Below are 20,225 nucleotides of genomic sequence, written 5' to 3' on the forward strand. Positions count from 1 at the left end.
AGTATCTTTTCCAATCACAACGCTATGAGACTAGATATCAATTACAGGAAAAGATCTGTAAAAAATACAAACACATGGAGGCTAAACAATGCACTACTTAATAACGAAGTGATCACTGAAGAAATCAAAGAGGAAGTCAAAAAGTGCTTAGAAACAAATGACAATGGAGACATGACGACCCAAAACCTATGGGATACAGCAAAAGCAGTTCTAAGAGGGAAGTTTATAGCAATACAATCATACCTTAAGAAACAGGAAACATCTCGAATAAACAACCTAACTTTGCACCTAAAGCAATTAGAGAAAGAAGAACAAAAAAACCCCCCAAAGTTAGGAGGAGGAAAGAAATCATAAAGATCAGATCAGAAATAAATGAAAAAGAAATGAAGGAAACAATAGCAAAGATCAATAAAACTAAAAGCTGGTTCTTTGAGAAGATAAGCAAAATTGATAAACCATTAGCCAGACTCATCAAGAAAAAAAGGGAGTAGACTCAAATCAATAGAAATGAAAAAGGAGACGTAACAACGGACACTGCAGAAATACAAAAGATTATGAGAGATTACTACAAGCAACTGTATGCCAATGAAATGGACAACCTGGAAGAAATGGACAAATTCTTAGAAAGGCACAACCTGCCACGACTGAACCAGGAAGAAATAGAAAATATGAACAAACCAATCACAAGCACTGAAATTGAAACTGATTAAAAATCTTCCAACAAACAAAAGCCCAGGACTAGATGGCTTCACAGGCGATTACTATCAAACATTTAGAGAAGAGCTAGCACCTATCCTTCTCAAACTCTTCCAAAAGATAGCAGAAGGAGGAACACTCCCAAACTCATTCTATGAGGCCACCATCACCCTGATACCAAAAACAGACAAAGACATCACAAAGAAAGAAAACTACAGGCCAATATCACTGATGAACATAGATGCAAATATCCTTAACAAAATATTAGCAAACAGAATCCAACAGCACATTAAAAGGATCATACACCATGATCAAGTGGGGTTTATCCCAGGAATGCAAGGATTCGTTAATATACGCAAATCAGGGCTTCCCTGGTGGCGCAGTGGTTGAGAGTCTGCCTGCTGACACAGGGGACACGGGTTTGTGCCCTGGTCCAGGAAGATCCCACATGCGGTGGAGCGGCTGGGCCTGTGAGCCATGGCTGCTGAGCCTGCTCGTCCGGAGCCTGTGCTCTGCAACGGGAGAGGCCACAACAGTGAGAGGCCCGCGTAACAACAACAAAAAATACGCAAATCAATCAACGTGATACACCATATCAACAAACTGAAGGAGAAAAACCATATGATCATCTCAATAGATGCAGAGAAAGCTTTTGACAAAATTCAACACCCATTTATGATAAAAACCCTGCAGAAAGTAGGCATAGAGGGAACTTTCCTCAACAAAATAAAGGCCATATATGACAAACCCACAGCCAGCATCGTTCTCAATGGTGAAAAACTGAAACCAGTTCCACTAAAATCAGGAGCAAGACAAGGTTGCCCACTCTCCCCACTCTTACTCCACATAGTTTTGGAAGTTCTAGCCACAGCAATCAGAGAAGAAAAAGAAGTAAAAGGAATCCAAATTGGAAAAGAAGAAGTAAAGCTGTGACTGTTTGCAGATGACATGATACTATACATAGAGAATCCTAAGGATGCTACCAGAAAACTACTAGAGCTAATCAATGAATTTGGTAAAGTAGCAGGATACAAAATTAATGCACAGAATTCTCTGGCATTCTTATACACTAATGATGAAAAATCTGAGTGTGAGATTAAGAAAACACTCCTCTTTACCATTGCAACAAAAAGAATAAAATATCTAGGAATAAACCTACCTAAGGAGACCAAAGACCTGTATGCAGAAAATTATAATACACTGATGAAAGAAATTAAAGGTGATACAAATAGATGGAGAGATATACCATGTTCTTGGATTGGAAGAATCAACATTGTGAAAATGACTATACTACCCAAAGTAATCTACAGATTCAATGCAATCCCTATCAAACTACCAATGGCATTTTTTACAGAAGTAGAACAAAACATTTCACAATTTGTATGGAAACACAAAAGACCCCAAATAGTCAAAGCAATCTTGAGAACGAAAAATGGAGCTGGAGGAATCAGGCTCCCTGACTTCAGACTATGCTACAAAGCTATAGTAATCAAGACAGTATAGTACTGGCACAAAAACAGAAATATAGATCAATGGAACAGGATAGAAAGCCCAGAGATAAACCTACATACATATGGTCACCTTATCTTTGATAAAGGAGGCAAGAATATACAGTGGAGAAAAGACAGCCTCTTCAATAAGTTGTGCTGGGAAAACTGGACAGCTACATGTAAAAGTATGAAATTAGAACACTCCCTAACACCATACACAAAAATAAACTCAAAATGGGTTAAAGACCTAAATGTAAGTCCAGATACTCTGAAACCCTTAGAGGAAAACATAGGCAGAACACTCTATGACATAAATCACAGCAAGATCCTTTTTGACCCACCTTCTAGAGAAATGGAAATAAGAACAAAAATAAACAAATGGGACCTAATGAAACTTAAAAGCTTTTGCACAGCAAAGGATACCATAAACAAGACCAAAAGACAACCCTCAGAATGGGAGAAAATATTTGCAAATGAAACAGCTGACAAAAGATTAATCTCCAAAATTTACAAGCAGCTCTTGCAGCTCAATATCAAAAAAACAACCCAATCTAAAAATGGACAGAAGACCTAAATAGACATTTCTCCAAAGAAGATATACAGATTGCCAACAAACACATGAAAGAATGCTCAACATCATTAATCATTAGAGAAAATCAAAACTACAATGAGATATCATCTCACACCAGTCAGAATGGCCATCATCAAAAAATCTAGAAACAGGCTTCCCTCGTGGCGCAGTGGTTGAGAGTCTGCCTGCCGATGCAGGGGACACGAGTTCGTGCCCTGGGTTGGGAAGATCCCACATGCCGCGGAGCCGCTGGGCCCGTGAGCCACGGCCGCTGAGCCTGCGCGTCCGGAGCCTGTGCTCCACAGCGGGAGAGGCCGCAATACCACACACACACACAAAAAATAATAATAAAAAAATAAATAAAAATCTAGAAACAATAAATGCTGGAGAGGGTGTGGAGAAAAGGGAACCCTCTTGCACTGTTGGTGGGGATGTAAATTGATACAGCCACTATGGAGAACAGTATGGAGTTTCCTTCAAAAACTACAAATAGAAATTCCATATGACCCAGCAATCCCACTACTGGGCATATACCCTGAGAAAACCATAATTCAAAAAGAGTCATGGGGCTTCCCTGGTGGCGCAGTGGTTGACAATCTGCCTGCCGATGCAGGGGACACGGGTTCGTGCCCTGGTCCGGGAGGATCCCATGTGCCATGGAGCAGCTAGGCCCGTGAGCTATGGCCGCTGAGCCTGTGCATCTGGAGCCTGTGCCCGCAACGGGAGAGGCCACAAGAGTGAGAAGCCCACTTACCACAAAAAAAAAAGAAAAAAAGAGTCATGTACCAAAATGTTCATTGCAGCTCTATTTACAATAGCCAGGACATGGAAGCAACCTAAGTGTCCATCAACAGATGAATGGATAAAGAAGATGTGGCACATATATACAATGGAATATTACTCAGCCATAAAAAGAAATGAAATTGAGTTATTTGTAATGAGGTGGATAGACCTTGAGTCTGTCATACAGAGTGAAGTAAGTCAGAAGGTGAAAAACAAATACAGTATGCTAATACATATATATGGAATCTAAGAAAAAAAATGTCATGAAGAGACTAGGGGTAGGACGAGAATAAAACACAGACCTACTAGAGCATGGACTTGAGGATATGGAGAGGGGGAAGGGTAAGTTGTGACGAAGTGAGAGAGTGGCATGGACATATATACACTACCAAATATAAAATAGATAGCTAGTGGGAAGCAGCCGCATAGCACAGAGCGATCAGCTCGGTGCTTTGTGACCACCTAGAGGGGTGGGATAGGGAGGGTGGGAGGGAGGGAGACGCAAGAGGGAAGAGATATGGTAACATATGTATATGTATAACTGATTTACTTTGTTGTAAAGCAGAAACTAACACACCATTGTAAAAACAGTTATACTCCAATAAAGATGTTAAAAAAAAGAAAAAAAAATTAATCAAGTGAATAAGGCCCTGCAATACAAAACAGCAAATGATAGTTAAACATCTCCCCAGGGAAAAGCTGACAAGTCATAAAAAATTAAAACATAAAAGTGAATATTTACAAATAAAAAAAAAGGAATTAAACAGCAGGGACTTACCTGGCAGTGCAGTGGCTAAGACTCCCTGCTTCCCCTGCAGGGGGTGCAGGTTTGATCCCTGGTGGGGTGCTAAATTCCACATGCTATGCAGTGAGGCCAAAACAAAAAACAAAAAACAAAAGAAATTTAACAACAAAAGAGGCTCAGCACAGCTGTGTGGCAACAAAAAGCAGCATATACCATTGTAAAAGAAATCTGACTAGCACCTACTTCACAGAGCACCTCTGTAACATATAAAGTAGTATGATTATTCAGGGATACCTCTGTTGCTAGGGTTCTTGACCTAGTGTTCATAGACTTCTAGTAGGTTTATTTTATTTATTTATTAACTTTGCAGCAGGTTTTTATTTTTGCTTTATATCTGTTACAGTGTTTGAAACCTAAAGAAGCACATTTTCTCTTCAAATTTGGATGTGTATATAAGTATCATTTGTTTGGACTCAGCACTCAGTGCCTTGGTTTCTTGGCCTGTATCTGCTCTGAAATCATCAAGCTGTGTCTGTCTACCCAGGGGCCCCAAGAACAAGAAAAACAATAGCCAGAAGTTTATAGTTCTTAAAAGCAAATAAATTTGGATAGAAAAATGTGAGGAAAAAGGTTTGATTCACTTTCGTAGAGTTTGTAGCTGGGAAACCAAGCTGTTTTTGAGGGACATCTGGTCTGTCTTGGGTAGCTGGAACCTCATACATACCCCCTTTGCTTCTTTAGTGGTTCAGTCAAAGACAGTTCCCACAAAAGCTGGCTAAAAGAGCCAATACCCAACTCCAGGGCCTGAGGGTTCTCGGCATGGGAATTTTCTCTTCCTAAACCCAGAAGTCAAACATCTGACCTACATAGGGGAGCAGGGCTAGAGTTCAGCATAGGAGTTCAAGTGTGTGCTAATGTGGACATCAGCAGTCAGGCTGGCCCAGAAGTAGTGAGGTGGGCCCAGACATACTGAAGACCTTTATGACGTACTACACAATCCTTTCTCCCAGTGTTCTGGGCCCCAAATTTAATGGTGCCTATTCTTTTTTTTTTTTTTAATTTATTTTTGGCTGCTTTGGTTCTTCGTTGCTGTGCGCAGCTTTCTCTAGTGGCGGCGAGTGGGGGCTACTCTCTTTTGCAAGTGCGCAGACTTCTCATTGCAGGGGCTTCTCGTTGTGGAACACGGGCTCTAGGCATGTGGGTTTCAGTAGTTGTGGTATGTGGGCTCAGTAGTTGTGGCTTGTGGGCTCTAGAGTGCAGACTCAGTAGTTGTGGTGCACAGGCTTAGTTGCTCCACAGCATGTGAGGTCTTCCCTGACCAGGGCTCGAACCCGTGTCCCCTGCATTGGCAGGCGGATTCCTCACCACTGCGCCACCAGGGAACCCCAAATGGTGCTTATGCTAACTCACAGCCAGGTTCGATTCTGCACATAGCCCAGGCCTGATGCAAAATGCCCTCCCAGAGGAAAACTAACAGCTTTAATTTACAGACTTACTTGGTTTGTACTGACCTCAAAATTCTTCCCTCCCCATGGTCTTCACCTGGGTGTGAGGCTAGGAAACAGACAATGGGATGACCGAATCCTTTCTGAAGGCCTTGGCCAAAGAGCGGCTATTGCCTACCACATGGATCCCCATAGGGCCAAATTCTTGGCTTGTTGGCTTAACAAAAAAATACAAAAGTTAAGACAGGAAAAATACTGGACAAGATTGGTCTAAAATGTGCAATCCTACAACAGCTGTGGAAGAAACCTTCTCTGAGCAATTTCTCCATCTCACACGCACTTATTTCCAGGATAGTCCTACCTGGAAGATACTACTGGTTGTGAGCCTTTCCTGTGGTTCAGTGCACTGAGCCTTGCACCCTTCACCAGCCTGCCAGGGAGGCAGACAGGCACATACATTCCTAGGCCCCCAGCCAGCCTCCTCTCCCTAAGTGTCCCTGTGGTGCCTGCAGGGAGCCAGAGAATCTGGGTCCTTGCCTTCAACTGAGAACCTAGAATCTGAGCCCACAAGATGAATCTGCTGAGGAATATTCAGGATGCTGGACACCAAGCTGAGCGAGAAGAGCTTGGGGAGGAGAGATGTGGCCTGAACAGCTGAGCTGAGGCCTTCAAAGAAGGGCATGGGGGAGGAGGGGGGAAGTATTGCTAGGCATGCATCTCCTTCCCTTCTATTTTGATAGAAATAGGTAACTTTAGAGTATAGGAGGAAGACAGGTAGACATGAGAAAATGGAAATCCAGTTCCTTCTGCTAGAGTTTTAATTTTAAACTGGTTTGGCTTGAGAGAAGTTGAAAGTTCATGCCTGAGAGCCTTCTTTCTCTCTTCCTTGACCAAGTATGATAGCAGCTATAATCTGTGCAGTTCAGCTCTAAAAAATAGGGCTCTTGGAAAGAGGCTTCCAGGGAGAAGAGAATAGAAGGAGTAGTCTAAGGGTTCTAGGTAAGGGGGAACACAAAGGGTCCCTGAATGCTGAAGTCATCAACACCTGTTCCTTGGAAGGGTCACTTGGCACCCACTGGCCCAAGTAACCAGGCTGGCCAGGTGAGGGTGGAACCTGTGTGGTTCTAACAGAAGGTTGCAGCCAATACCAAGGCAAGTCAGTTACTTGGGATAGCTCGGAACTGAAGGTAGGCTTCTGAGACCAGAGATAACTGTTAATACTAGAGAAGAAGATGGTGTGGTGGTGAGATGCCCAGAAGGGCTGGCAATAAAGAGTAGCTGTCACAGTTCAAAACAGTATTTGAAAACTTTAGCTAAGAAAAAGACTCCTTGTCCCTTTAATCCACACCTAAATATCTCAGACCCACCAGAGATCTTAAAATGGACATAGCCATGTGCCAAAATATTAAGATTCCAGACACATGTCTTCTCAGGCTATTCCCTGCAGCAGGTTGGGGAGCCCTTCCATCCCTGTAATATCCATTCAGAAATCTGTCAGAAAGCCTCTGACTTCACCTAGGCCAGGGTCTGGAGTCCAGATGGGGGCTGCCCATGAAGAGTGGCTGTGAAGCCTGGGCTAAAAAATAATATTTTGCTTTCCAAGATGGCCAGAGGAGAGGAGGAGGCGCAAAAGATGATGTTACTGCCTCTGTGGGCTGGGAGAACTTCACCTGTTGACTGAAAAGGGGGTCAGAGGAATATAATGGGAAAACATGGTCTGAGGAAGACACTAACAAAGGAAAGCTCCCTGAGGCTACGTTTATCTGATGAGAATTTGTCCTTATGTTGTGCCCTGGAAGACTTCAGCCTTTGGAGTCCTTGTAGAAAACAGGCTTCAAGCAGTAGCTGATGATCAGAAAGTCTTCTATTTGGTACCCGGCCTAGATCTGAAGCGAAAGTAGATTTGGGAGGAACAGCTGGGGAAGGCCAGATGGATATGTATGTCTCAAAATAAGAATTTGGCCCCAATGTCAGGGACTTAACTATTGCTAGAGATGTACAAAGTAGATCTCACTAAAGTGCTCTGCCCTTTGGACAAGGACAGGTGGTGGGGGTGGCTTGCTTTTGAACTGTAGGAAAATGCTTTTGTAATGGAGTCGACAGGCCAAGTGAAGAGGGACCTGTGCCTTGCCTACCTGGGAGAGGGGTTGGTTGATACCATGCCCAGCCTGCAGAGCAGCATCTGACTCACTTAGGCGGTACAGCACTGGCGTCACTTTTCAGTGATAGCCACCAGCCCCAACTACCTTTCTCAGAAAACACCTCTGGAGTGGGATCTCACCACTGGAAAGAGAGGGCAGATTCAAGACCAGTGGCCAAAAGCACCTGAACTTTTAATCTGTAAACAGAGTGGCATGGCTTTCACCTGAGCCAGAGGGGGATGTGTAGGAATGGGAGCAAGAATGGCATTGTTTCTGGGGAAGGGAAAATGCAGCTTGGAGCAGGGCACCTCTGCCCGACCTCAGTGGGGAAGCAGGGACAGGGCAGATTGTGCCTGCAGCTCCACCACCGGCCTACATGCAGCCGACAGCTTCCTCCACCCCACCCCCAGCACCTGGGCTTCACTGTCACATGTAATCCATTGATGCTTGTAGGCAAGCCACTGAGGCACTGCAGTAGCCCTACTCAAAGGGGAGAGAAGCCATTAGGATTATAATTGTCACAGGAAGGGCAAAACCCAAACCATGTACAGGTTATCACGGATGGCTGCCTCTCCTCTTATCACAGAAATTTAGCAGCCTCAGGACTTTTGTGAGAGTGATTGATATCTTCCCTGATTGGGATCTTGGTACATAGTAGGTTTAGTAATTAACTTCAGGGTATCCATGCTTCCTTTAAAATTGTGTAGAATATTTTATGTGCATATGCTTTTTTGGTGGTAAGGATGAGAGGGGCCAGTAGCTTTCAGCTGATTTTCAGAGTCTAGAAAAGATTAAGAACCACTACTCTGAGTTAAGAAAGGTTTACAGAGACCAACAGATACAGTTTTTCTTCATTTTTTGTGTTTTATATCTGTATTTGAGTAACCATTCTGGTAAAATACTATAAATTATATATAAGATTCTGAGTTTTGTTTAATAAATATCATTTTGCCTGTACTTAAATTGAGAACTTTTTTTTTAAAGGTTCAGGAGCAAGTACATCCCAATCTCTCAGCTAATGAAGAGTCTCTCTATTATATTGAAGAGCTGATTTTTCAGCTGCTTAATAAATTATGCATGGCCCAACCAAGGACTGTTCAAGATGTGGAGGTAAAAATTATTTTGTTATTTCAAAAAGTCATTGAACCACTGTGCAAATTGATTTTTATATCTAAATCTATATCATTCTAAATTATTATGGAAGCTAAAAACGTTGAAATCATAATGGGGGATAAATGGTCAGTTCATTCTGAAAGAGGGAAGTTTTTCAGCAAAAAAAGTGCTAAAACAACTGGATAAATTTATGGTGGGAAAAACCCTTGAAACCTATCTCACACAAAAATTAGTTCAAGATATATCATAGTCTTAAACATAAATGCTGAAACTGTAAAGTTTCTAGAAGAAATGCAGGAGACTATAAGCTGGTGTTAAAGAATGGTTTTTTGCAGAGGACTCAAAACACTGTAAATATCAAAGAATAAAATTGATGTGAAAACAAAAAACATATAAGTCACAGACTAGGAGAAAATGTTTCAATATGTATTCCTTACAAAGGGCTTGTATCCAGGATATGTTAAAACAAACAAACAAACAAAAACTCCTACAAGTCAGTAATAAAAAGATACCCTGCTCACCCAAGTGGGCAAAAATCTTGAACAGACACTTCATAAAAGAAGATATACTTATGGCCAATAAGCATATGAAAAGGTACTCAAGCTCATAATTCATCAGGGAAATAGAGATTAAAGCTATGATGAGATACTATTTCACACCCACTAAAAGGGATAAAATTAAAGACTGATAGCATGGAATATTGATGAGATGTAGAGCAACTAGAACTCATACATTGCTAGTGGGAGTATAAAACGGCAAAAGTACTTTGGAAAATTGTTTGGCAGTTTCTTATAATTAAATATATATCTAGCTTATGACCCAGCAATTTTACCCCTGGGTATTTAACCCTAGAGAAATGGAAATATATCTTTACAAAGAGACTTATACATGAATATCCAAGCAGTTTTATTCATAATAGGCAAAAATTAGAAACAACTAAAGTTGCCATCTACAAGAGAATGGGAAAACAAATTGTGATAGATTCATAAAATGGAATAATACTTAGTAGTATTATAAAATGAAAGAATGAACTATTGATATATGCAATAACATAGCTACAATCCACAGATATCATATACAGCAAAATGAGACATACCCCAGAGAGTATGTATTATATGATTCCAGTTACATGAAAATCAGAAATAGCTAAAAGTAATGGTGATAGAAATCAGGATGGTGGCTGCCTATGAAGGGTGAGATTAAGATGATAGAAATTTTCTGTAATCTTGATTAGGGTGATGGTTACACAGGTGTAAGCATTTTTTCAAAACTCATTCAATGGTACACTTAAGATCTGTGCATTTTACTGCATATAAATATTACCTCAATAAAGGACTAGTATAGAATAAACATTTTACTTATTGATTAAAAAATATATGTACATATATATACCTCTAAAAGATCGTGTGTAATTCAGTGCTGAAATATTTGTTTTGGCTCAGTTACATGGGAGTATTTCTAGATTTTTAGAAATATCCATCAGTATAGCTTTTAAAAGTTACTTTAGCATTATACTGTTTATATCACATTTCTTTTGAAGATTGTTTCTATAACAAGGCAACAACTTCCAATGTAAAGGATAATCTTAATTTGGAGTAATAGATCTATTAAGATTTTCAGGGGGGCTTCCTTGGTGGTGCAGTGGTTGAGAGTCCGCCTGCCAATGCAGGGGACACGGGTTCGTGCCCCAGTCTGGGAAGATCCTACATGCCACAGAGCAGCTAGGCCTGTGAGCCATGGCCGCTGAGCCTGTGCGTCCGGAGCCTGTGCTCCGCAACGGGAGAGGCCACAACAGTGAGAGGCCCGCGTACCACACACACACACAAAAAAGATTTTCAGGGACTCTGGGAATTAAAGCATTTGTTTCCCTGTTCTCAGCTGTAAGAATTGGACATAAGTAAATATAATAAAAGTATACTTTTCAGAAGCTAAATATGTTAGAAGCTGAGAATATAATTTTAAAAATAGGAAATCCTGCTAAATTGGAGTTTCATTCAGTTATCATCACTTCTCATTATTCATGCCAATTACTGGTTACATTTAAGATTAGATGAACAAAATAGTAATGTAAAAGGCTTGGATTGTTTTTGCCAAGAGATATATTTATTTAAACCATTCTGAGCTCTGCCACACACTTGATCCTGTAAGAGGTACATAATATTTCTTCTTTTAAAATTCTTCTCTATAAAGCTCTGAGATTAGCATAATTATTATTAGCATAATAATTATTAATAATGAGTTAACTTCTGCTAGGTAAACAGTTTTAACCCTAGAAACCTTGACCTTAAAATCACTGATAGAGTATTTTATGTTTGCTTTAATCTCCCCTAATATTATTACTTTTTCCTTTTTCCATTTTATCTTAATTATGCTTACACTTAAAGCTTTCTGTTTAAACTTCACCTTTTTTCCTCACCCATGGGAATTATGTGGAAGAATCTTGATAGCATGTTGATTTTTTTTTTAAACAAAAAAATTTCATTTATTGCAGGAATCAGAATATGCTATGTTACTATTAACTGCTGGTGTTATGGATGATGATAAAGTTTAATTTTGTATGAAATTTCTGTTTATGAGCACTTCTATTAACAGTAGTTCTGCTGTGATCTGAACAGGAACGAGTTCAAAAGACCTTTCCTCATCCAATTGATAAATGGGCTATTGCTGATGCACAGTCTGCCATAGAGAAACGAAAACGAAGAAATCCTCTCTTACTGCCTGTGGACAAAATCCATCCTTCATTGAAGGTAGAACAAACAAGCAAACAAACAAAAAGCAGACACAAAAAAGCATTGGGGAGGTTATTTTTAACAAATAATACTTTATATAGTATTTGTGTATTTATATAGCATGGTCTTATTGTGTATGTGCACTTGAATGTGTGTACACTTGTTTATACATATACATACATATATATGTTTCTTAATATGTATAAAAACAAAAAAGTATGCTTTGATGAAGTCACATTGCTTTTCAAATAATATTAAAGGTCAATGATAAGAAATAATGCATCTTTGTGGCATCTTCTAATGATTATTGCTACCCCTGATTGACTTCCAGCTTTTTGTTGATTAATAAAATATATAATGCAAAAGCTCCTGTGAGTTCAGAACTGTTTTTAAATTAATCTGTATTTATCACAGATATTTTTCTATATGTTGGAAAAGTTGTCTAGGGTATATTATTTAGTCTATAGAAAATAATTGGTGTGCATGGATTTGAATACCATTTGGTAGCAATTTCAAGACTCCCCATCCCCCCACCCAACACACACACATAGACACATCCTCCCCTTAGTAGAAATCATTATAATTTGGGAATATTAATTAAAACAAGATCCTTGAAGATAGCAGATACTTGTCAGATGGGTTTCAGATAATGTATCAAGAGGTTTTCAGGGAAGTCCAGTCCAAGATTTCTATCTTAGAATCAATCATCTCTTCTTGTTTGATACTAAAGGCAGATTTGTTAGATTAGGTGTCTCTTAAAAAAAGAGAGAGAGAAAAAGAAACCCTGATACTGAGTCAACAGCTCATTTTATATCCTGTGGTACCTTTGAGTTTAGACATTTGGTTTATAGAAAGTTTTTTATAAGCAAGAATGTTAAATAAAATTTTTAAGTGTTAACTGCTACTTGACAGTGCTGCCATTTTTTGGAATTAAATTGTTTATTTTTTCCACAGGAAGTTTTAGGGTACAAAGTGGACTACCATGTGTCACTATATATTGTGGCTGTACTAGAGTATATCTCAGCTGATATTTTGAAATTGGCTGGTAATTATGTTTTTAATATCCGACATTATGAAATATCCCAACAGGACATTAAAGTGTCAATGTGTGCAGATAAGGTAAGTGTTAAAAGGTATTTAAACTTAACCTGAATGATAGAGACTATATGTCACTTATACCTCTTTTTTAATACATGATTATATTAGTGATTTTTATAGTTCCTGGTGTTGGAAGACAGAAAAATGGTGGCTTTACAGACTAACAATGATATTTTCAGGTTTTTTAGCATGTGACACGATGAGAATCTCTTTTTTTCCCAGCAGGAATTTTTTACCTACAGGAAAAAACATCCAAAGCCTCAAACCAGTTAAAGAAAAGTAGTTTGAGTTTTGTATTTTAAGAGAGAGAATAAATACAGAATATTCAGATACATTTAAATTTAAGAAGTAATTTTGAAAAACATGCTTTGATTTCACAGCATGGGTCACTGGGGCACAGGTAGAGAGAAGAAGACTTTGCCATGCCAAAGTTACTTCCTTTTGATAATTTTTTGTTACTTACCTTCTTTCTTCCTGGCTGTAAGCTACTGAGGAAAGAAATTGAGTCTTTATTTTCCTCTCTCCTCCTTTTCTTCCCTTTCCACTTTCCCTCCTTTTTTTCTTACTTTTAAAATCAACATTTTTGAGTACCTCTTATGTGTCAGTCACTGTCCTGAGCATTGAAAATACAACAGTGAACAAATCAGCAATCCCTGTGTTAGAAGGAGTTTATTTTAGTGGGAAATAAAAGTATTATAACCAAATAATTGCAGCACAATGTAATTAAAATTATTATACAAATAAATCAAAGGTGGTGGAGAAAGTGATTAACTCTGGCATAGGCGGGACCAGGAACATTTCATAGAGAAGGTACCTGAACTAGATCTCTAAGGGTGAATTACCCCAGGACCTGGAACATGCCAGTGGTTCTACATTTTGCACATCAGAATTACCAGAAAGCTTGTAGAGAATACTGATGCCTGCATTCACCCCCAGAGCTGATTTACTTGGCCTGGGATGGGCCTCTAAGCCTCAGTATTTTCAAAATTTTTGAAACTATCACAGGTGATTCTGATATGCAGTTATGATTGAGAGTGATTGTACTATGCCGTAGTCTCAAAAATGATTTTTCACTTAAATTTCATAGTAGAAATTCCTTGTTATTTCTATTTTGACTTCTGAAAAAATGAAAAAAATGATTACTTTTTTTTAAACTTTGTTTCTAGCTCAGACTTTTAGAAAAGTTTTTATTTTTATTTACAATAAAAATACTCCCCTGTGCTCTAAACCCCTTGAGAGTAGGTTGCCAACATAGTTAGTGTGTCCTACAAACAAAAACATTTTCCTGTATAACCACGGTATGACAATGAAAATCCAGGAAATGAATGTGGATACATTATATTATGTAATCCTTAGACCCCATTCAAGTTTTGCCACTTGTCCCGGTGATGTCCTTTAGAGCAACATGATCCAGTTCAGAATCATGTGTTGTGTCTAGTAGTCATGTATCTTTTTTCTCCTTGTTCATTCTGGAACAGTTCTTCATTCTTCCCTTAACTTTTATGACCTTGACGTTTTTAAGGATTATACCTGTTAATGTTTAAAATGCCCCTTCCTTTAGTTTTTCTGATGTTTTCTCTTGATAAGATTTAGGTTATGGATCTGTGGCAGGAATATCATAGGAGTTCTTCTCATTGCATTTTCTTACATGACATACAATTTCACTGTATCCCATTACTAGTGATGGTTACTTTGATCACTTGATTAAGGGTTCGTCCTCTAGGCTGCTCTACTTTAAAGGACTCCTTTCCCTTTTGTAATTAATAAATATTTTGTGGAATATTTTAAGGCTATGTAAATATCTTGTTCCTCATCACACTTTAAATTTATTTATTTTGTTTATTTTAATATGGACTCATTGATTCATATTCAGTGGAACATAACCTGTTACTTTATTATTTAATATTCAGATTGTCTCAGATTTGGCCAATGGGAACTCCTTCAATTTGGCTTCTCTGTCCCTGTCATTCTTTGAACACTTTCTTTTGACACAAGATGCTCCAGGTTCAACTTGTTCTTTACCTGCTGCTCAAGCCTGGAATTGTTTTCTAAAAAAATCCTGGTTCCTGGGCATCCCTGGGGGCACAGTGGTTGAGAGTCCGCCTGCCGATGCAGGGGACACGGGTTCGTGCCCCGGTCCGGGAAGATCCCACATGCCGTGGAGCGGCTGGGCCCGTGAGCCATGGCCACTGAGCCTGTGCGTCCGGAGCCTGTGCTCTGCAACGGGAGAGGCCACAACAGTGAGAGGCCCGCATACCGCAAAAAAAAAAAAAAAAAAAAAAAAGTCCTGGTTCCTTTTAGTGGAGAATGGTATTTAGAAACCAAGATCTTGGTGCTAGATGAGCTCATTGATATTGGAGTGTCACTGCTCTGGTCTCTTAGAGGGCAGAATTAGGGAGTATGTGTGTGTGTGTATATATGTGTATACATATATACATACACAACTATGTTTATTTCTCATCTATCTTTATATAAGTTCACAGATCTCTTCAATCCACATTCAATACCACAGGATTCATTTTAGCCTCCCCTTTTTACACTTGTAACTCCCTTATCTGATATTGAGAAACCTGGCTCCTGTTTTTCTTAATATATTTATTTATTTGATCAATCCTTCTGTATGTGACCAGTCTCCCAGCAGGCCTCTCTCCCCCCGCTGGTTTAGGCACCCTATTTTGGCATAGAAACCCTTCTTCTTTGTATACATTCTCCTTACTCCACTCAAGTTCTGACAATCCCATGTTGCACCACTGCTGCTGCTGGACCACCTTCCCATGCAAATACCCTCCTTATCCACTAGGGCTCCAGCACCCTGAATCAAACTGCCCTATCATATGGATAGTCTCTTTACTCCGAATGATCTCTAACATCTTGTGCCAGGTTGTGAGCCCCCGCCCCCCCAGTAAACACCCTCCCTACTCCTCTCAGGAGCTAGCACGCTGAGACAGGGCCCCTCAGGTTTTCCTCACACCCTCATGTAGGGATTCCTACCTTATTTGCCCTATTCCTCCCCTCCCCCTGCCCTCAAAGAGTGGCCTTGGACAGGATTATTGAGGGACTGTGGGAAGGAGAGACTTTATTCCATATCTGAGTCAGTTACCTTTTCCATGACTCTTTTTAAAGGCAAAAGTAGTTAAATTCTAAACAATTACACAGTTTCAAAATTACAAGAGACCAAATCCACACAGGTTTATCACAGGATATTGAATATATCAATAGTTCCCTGTCCTATACAGTATGACCTTGTTGTTTATCCATACTATGTACAATAGTTTGCATCTGAATTTCCTATTAACTTTCATTCACTAATTCTAATCTCTCTTCTGGACTACATTATGTAAGACCAAACTGTTTTTCAGAATAAGTCATTCTGTTATTTAAAGCTTTTTTCCATGTACTAAATGTTTACCTTTTGATACTTTGAAAACCAATCTTTTTGTGACATGATTTTCAGATCTCATTATTGCATTGCTCTTACACTGTGATTTCTAAAACTAAAGACAACAGTCTAGATTTGGTCTGACCAACACAGAGTACAATGAAAGGCTCACCTCCTTTATTCTATATGCTGTTCTTTTATAATTTCAGCCTTAACTTTTTTGGGAACACATATCACTCTGTTTACTTAATGAGTTTGCAGATGTCTCAGCTCCCTGGGACTTTCCACATGAGATACTTTTATATCTTTGATTTCTTACAGCTTGTGCTGTTGATATTTTTTTTCATCTAAGTTTGAACTCAAGTTTTTCTCTATAAAACTTCATAATGTTACTGAGACTATGCTCTAGCATATCAAGATATTATAAAAATCGAATTTTGTCATTCATCATTGTAGATATCATACCAGCTTTTTGTAATATATTCCAGTCTGAGAAACTTGGTTTTAGTTGGAATTATTTGTTAAAAATATTGGAAAAGTTTAAGAGATGAGATTTCTCACATACGTTATTAGAGGCATCCTTCCAGGTTAATAAATTACCAGTTTTTTTCACTATGGCCTTTTCGTCAGCTACTGTTTTACCTCTTTGTCTAATTCAGGGGTCAGCAAACTTTACCTGTAAAGGACCAGATGGGTGGCTGAATATTTTAGGCTTTGTAGGCTATACACCTTTCTTAGAACTACTCATCTTTGCCTTTGTAGCAGAAAGGAAGCCATAAACCAATGAGTGTGGACTGTGTTCTAGTAAAACTTTATTTACATAAAGGGCAGTAGGCTCACTGTGGCCTATGGGCTGTAGTTTGCCCATCCTTTTCTTTTCTTTTTCTTTTCTTTTTTTTTTTTTTTTTTTTTTGCGGTATGTAGGCCTCGCACTGCTGTGGCCTCTTCTGCCGCGGAGCACAGGCTCCGGATGCGCAGGCTCAGCGGCCATGGCTCACGGGCCCAGCCGCTCCGCGGCACGTGGGATCCTCCCGGACTGGTACACGAACCCATGTCCCCTGCATTGACAGGCGGACTCCCAACCACTGTGCCACCAGGGAAACCCCTTTCTTTTTTTTTTTTTTTTTAACATTTATTTATTTATTTGGCTGAGCCAGGTCTTACTTGCAGCGCACGGGATCTTTGTTGCCACATGGGGGCTCTTAGTTGCGGCATGCTGGATCTAGTTCCATGACCAGGGATCGAACCCGGGCTCCCTGCATTGGGAGTGCAGAGTCTTAACCACTGGATCACCAGGGAAGTCCCCTGCCCATCCTTTTCTACTGTGATTCCAAGTTTGTCATGAGAGACTGTCCTAGGTTTAGCTAAGATACAGATTACTTTATTTGTGGGACTAGTCATGTGAATGGATTAATGAGATTAGTGTGACATGGTGTGGTCTTAGTAAATCTAAACTGATTTCCTGTGATCACTATTTCAAGAGCTCACAAACCATCTGTTTAATAAACTATTCAAATAAATGCTTTCTATGGATCTGTGTAATTTCCTAGATAAGGTCGTATAATTTGATAGAGAACTTGAGAACCAACCTTTTTTCTACACTTAAAAATAAAAGCAGCATTTGACTCTATGATGTATTCTGGCACATCAGAGATTGCTGAGAATAGTTAGATGGTCATAGGAAGGAATTTTAGAGCTCAACCCCTAATATACTTGTCACTATTAAGGAAAATAATATTCAGACTGGAAAAATAGAACATACATGCTTAAGAGGAAAATCGATGTTTAAGAAAGGCAAGAGAGAGTAAGAGAGCACTGAGCTGCTCTGAAGAAGTTTATTTCTGTGAGCCCAGATGTTATAGAAGTTGAGTTCTTCTGTATTTTTTATTTTGTTGTAATATTACTCCATCTGTTCCAAGAACCAATTCTCCTTTATTATTCTTATTGTGAACATGACCCGAAAAATGCTTTTATTGTCCTAACATTTATTCTGATCTTTAACTCACTTGGGCTTTAGCCTTTCATTACAAGTCTAACAGTTTACAAACATAAAATGCGTATATGCTCTTTTTTTAAAAAATATAAATTTATTTATTTGTGGCTGCGTTGGGTCTTCATTGCTGCACGTGGGCTTTCTCTAGTTGCGGCGAGCAGGAGCTACTCTTTGTTGTGGTGCGTGGGCTTCTCATTGCAGTGGCTTCTCTTGTTGCACAGTGTGGGCTCTAGGCATGCAGGCTTCAATAGTTGTGGTGCGCAGGCTCAGTAGCTGTGGCGCACTGGCTTAGTTGCTCTGCAGCATGTGGGGTCTTCCCGGACCAGAGCTCGAACCCGTGTCTCCTGCATTGGCAGACGGATTCTTAACCACTGCGCCACCAGGGAAGCCCTACATATATGCTCTTTAAATAAGTATCTTTTGTGCATTTACTGTGTATCAAATGCTGTGGATTTTAAGATGAAATCATGGCTCTTATCCTTAGAAATGTCAGTATAAGTTAGATGCTTATATAGAAAAGAGAGAGGATTGCTAATGGAGGACTGAAGCCAATGGAAAAGATTTTGATAGAGTTCAGGGAGAGCTGGGAAAAGGTATACAAAGATAATTATATTTTAGCTAAGTGATGAAAATGGCTAGGGATTTATCAGATGAATAAATGTGAGAGTTGGAAGGAAAGAGAAGTAGGAGAAGACATTCTAGACAGGAGAATAGAAGGAACTGATGAGATTTAAGAGCTGTTTCTGAGTTGGAGTTAACAGGATTTGGGGACTGATTTGGTGTGGAAGTTGGAGAAGTGTTAAGTCTAGGGTAGTGACAAGTTTTCTAGCTATGAAAGCCAAGGAGATGATGCTGTGATTAGTGATTCTGAAGTAGAGTGTACATGTATAGCTTTGTCAGACAGAGATATCTAGCAAGCTTCTGGTAACACTTGCCTAGGGTCCAGAGAGATACTGAGATAAATGTTGAGGGAGTTATTATCTAGTAACTGAAAACATTTAAGAAGATGAGCTCACTCAGGAGGAAGTATAGTAGATGTTTCAGACTGATGGCCTGCTAGTTAATAGGGACTCCAGGTTTATTTCTTAAGATTTTGAATTATTTGCAGTCTGTTTATATTTATAAATATGAAAATTCTTCATAAAAATCTAGATTCCAGACTCTTCTTGAAAAAAGAAAATCAAAAGGCCTGACAGAATAGCTGGCATTGAACAATGCCTTTCTTCTTTAGGTGCATGCACCTTCTAGTTTGCCGCACTCCCCATCACCTCTTCTTATGTGTTAACATGATATTATCTACCTGACTCCTATAGCATTTACATTCGGGATTTTGGGTGTTGTGTGACCAAAACAGTTCCAAAAATGGAACCCTGCAGTGGATGTTGGAGAAGGTGAGTAGTAGAGAAGGAGGCCTCACTGACAGAATGGTGTATGAGAAGCCAAGGGAAGAGAAAGTTTTAAGAAGTTCTGGTCAGCTGTGTTAATAACGAGAGAAAACAAAAAGATATTCAAAGGTAATTAGTGAGAGCAGTTCCAATAGAGTAGTGAGCTTGAGAAGTAAGAAATTAGAGCAAGTACAGACTACTTTAAAAATATCTCTGGTGGGGAAGAGAAGGCTGTGCTGTGTCATACCTTCTGTTCTTTTGCGTGTCTGCTTAAAATCAGATTTCATTCGCTAATTCTCTGTGCAGCCCCAGTGGCTTCTTCAAAGGTCTAATGTGGCTGGGAATCAGAGATGATGATGGCCGGAGGGTAAGTTTCATGGAGGGGGGGCAATGAGGAGAAGATGAATTTTAAAGTATCACAGGAGATGAGACTAGGGAAGTGAGCTGGGATTAGATTGTGAATGCCTTTATCTTCGTGAAAGTAGAATTGTGTGCTGAAAGCAATGAAATCCAGTATCGTTTTTAGGTAGGGTGTGACACAAATTTGGTTTTAGGAACATAATTTTGAAAATGGGGTTGGGAAGAAACCAGTGGCAGGGAGATCATATTGCAAGACCTTTTAATAGATGTGATTGCTTAATAGTCTGATTTGAAGCA

General features: G+C 39.5%; 1 protein-coding gene across 3 annotated transcripts in view; it reads left to right on the top strand.

Moving 5' to 3' along the window:
* Positions 1 to 20,225, top strand: part of SOS2 (SOS Ras/Rho guanine nucleotide exchange factor 2) — a 103,387-nt gene that overhangs the window by 26,577 nt on the left and 56,585 nt on the right. For all 3 annotated transcript variants that reach the window (XM_059057079.2, XM_067028489.1, XM_067028488.1), the window contains exons 2-4: positions 8,856 to 8,981; positions 11,600 to 11,731; positions 12,668 to 12,832. In XM_059057079.2, coding sequence (XP_058913062.1) covers positions 8,856 to 8,981; positions 11,600 to 11,731; positions 12,668 to 12,832 — 423 coding nt within the window. The remainder of the gene's footprint in view (positions 1 to 8,855; positions 8,982 to 11,599; positions 11,732 to 12,667; positions 12,833 to 20,225) is intronic.

This window comes from Kogia breviceps, chromosome 3 (assembly GCF_026419965.1).
Source record: "Kogia breviceps isolate mKogBre1 chromosome 3, mKogBre1 haplotype 1, whole genome shotgun sequence".
NCBI lineage: Eukaryota > Metazoa > Chordata > Mammalia > Artiodactyla > Physeteridae > Kogia > Kogia breviceps.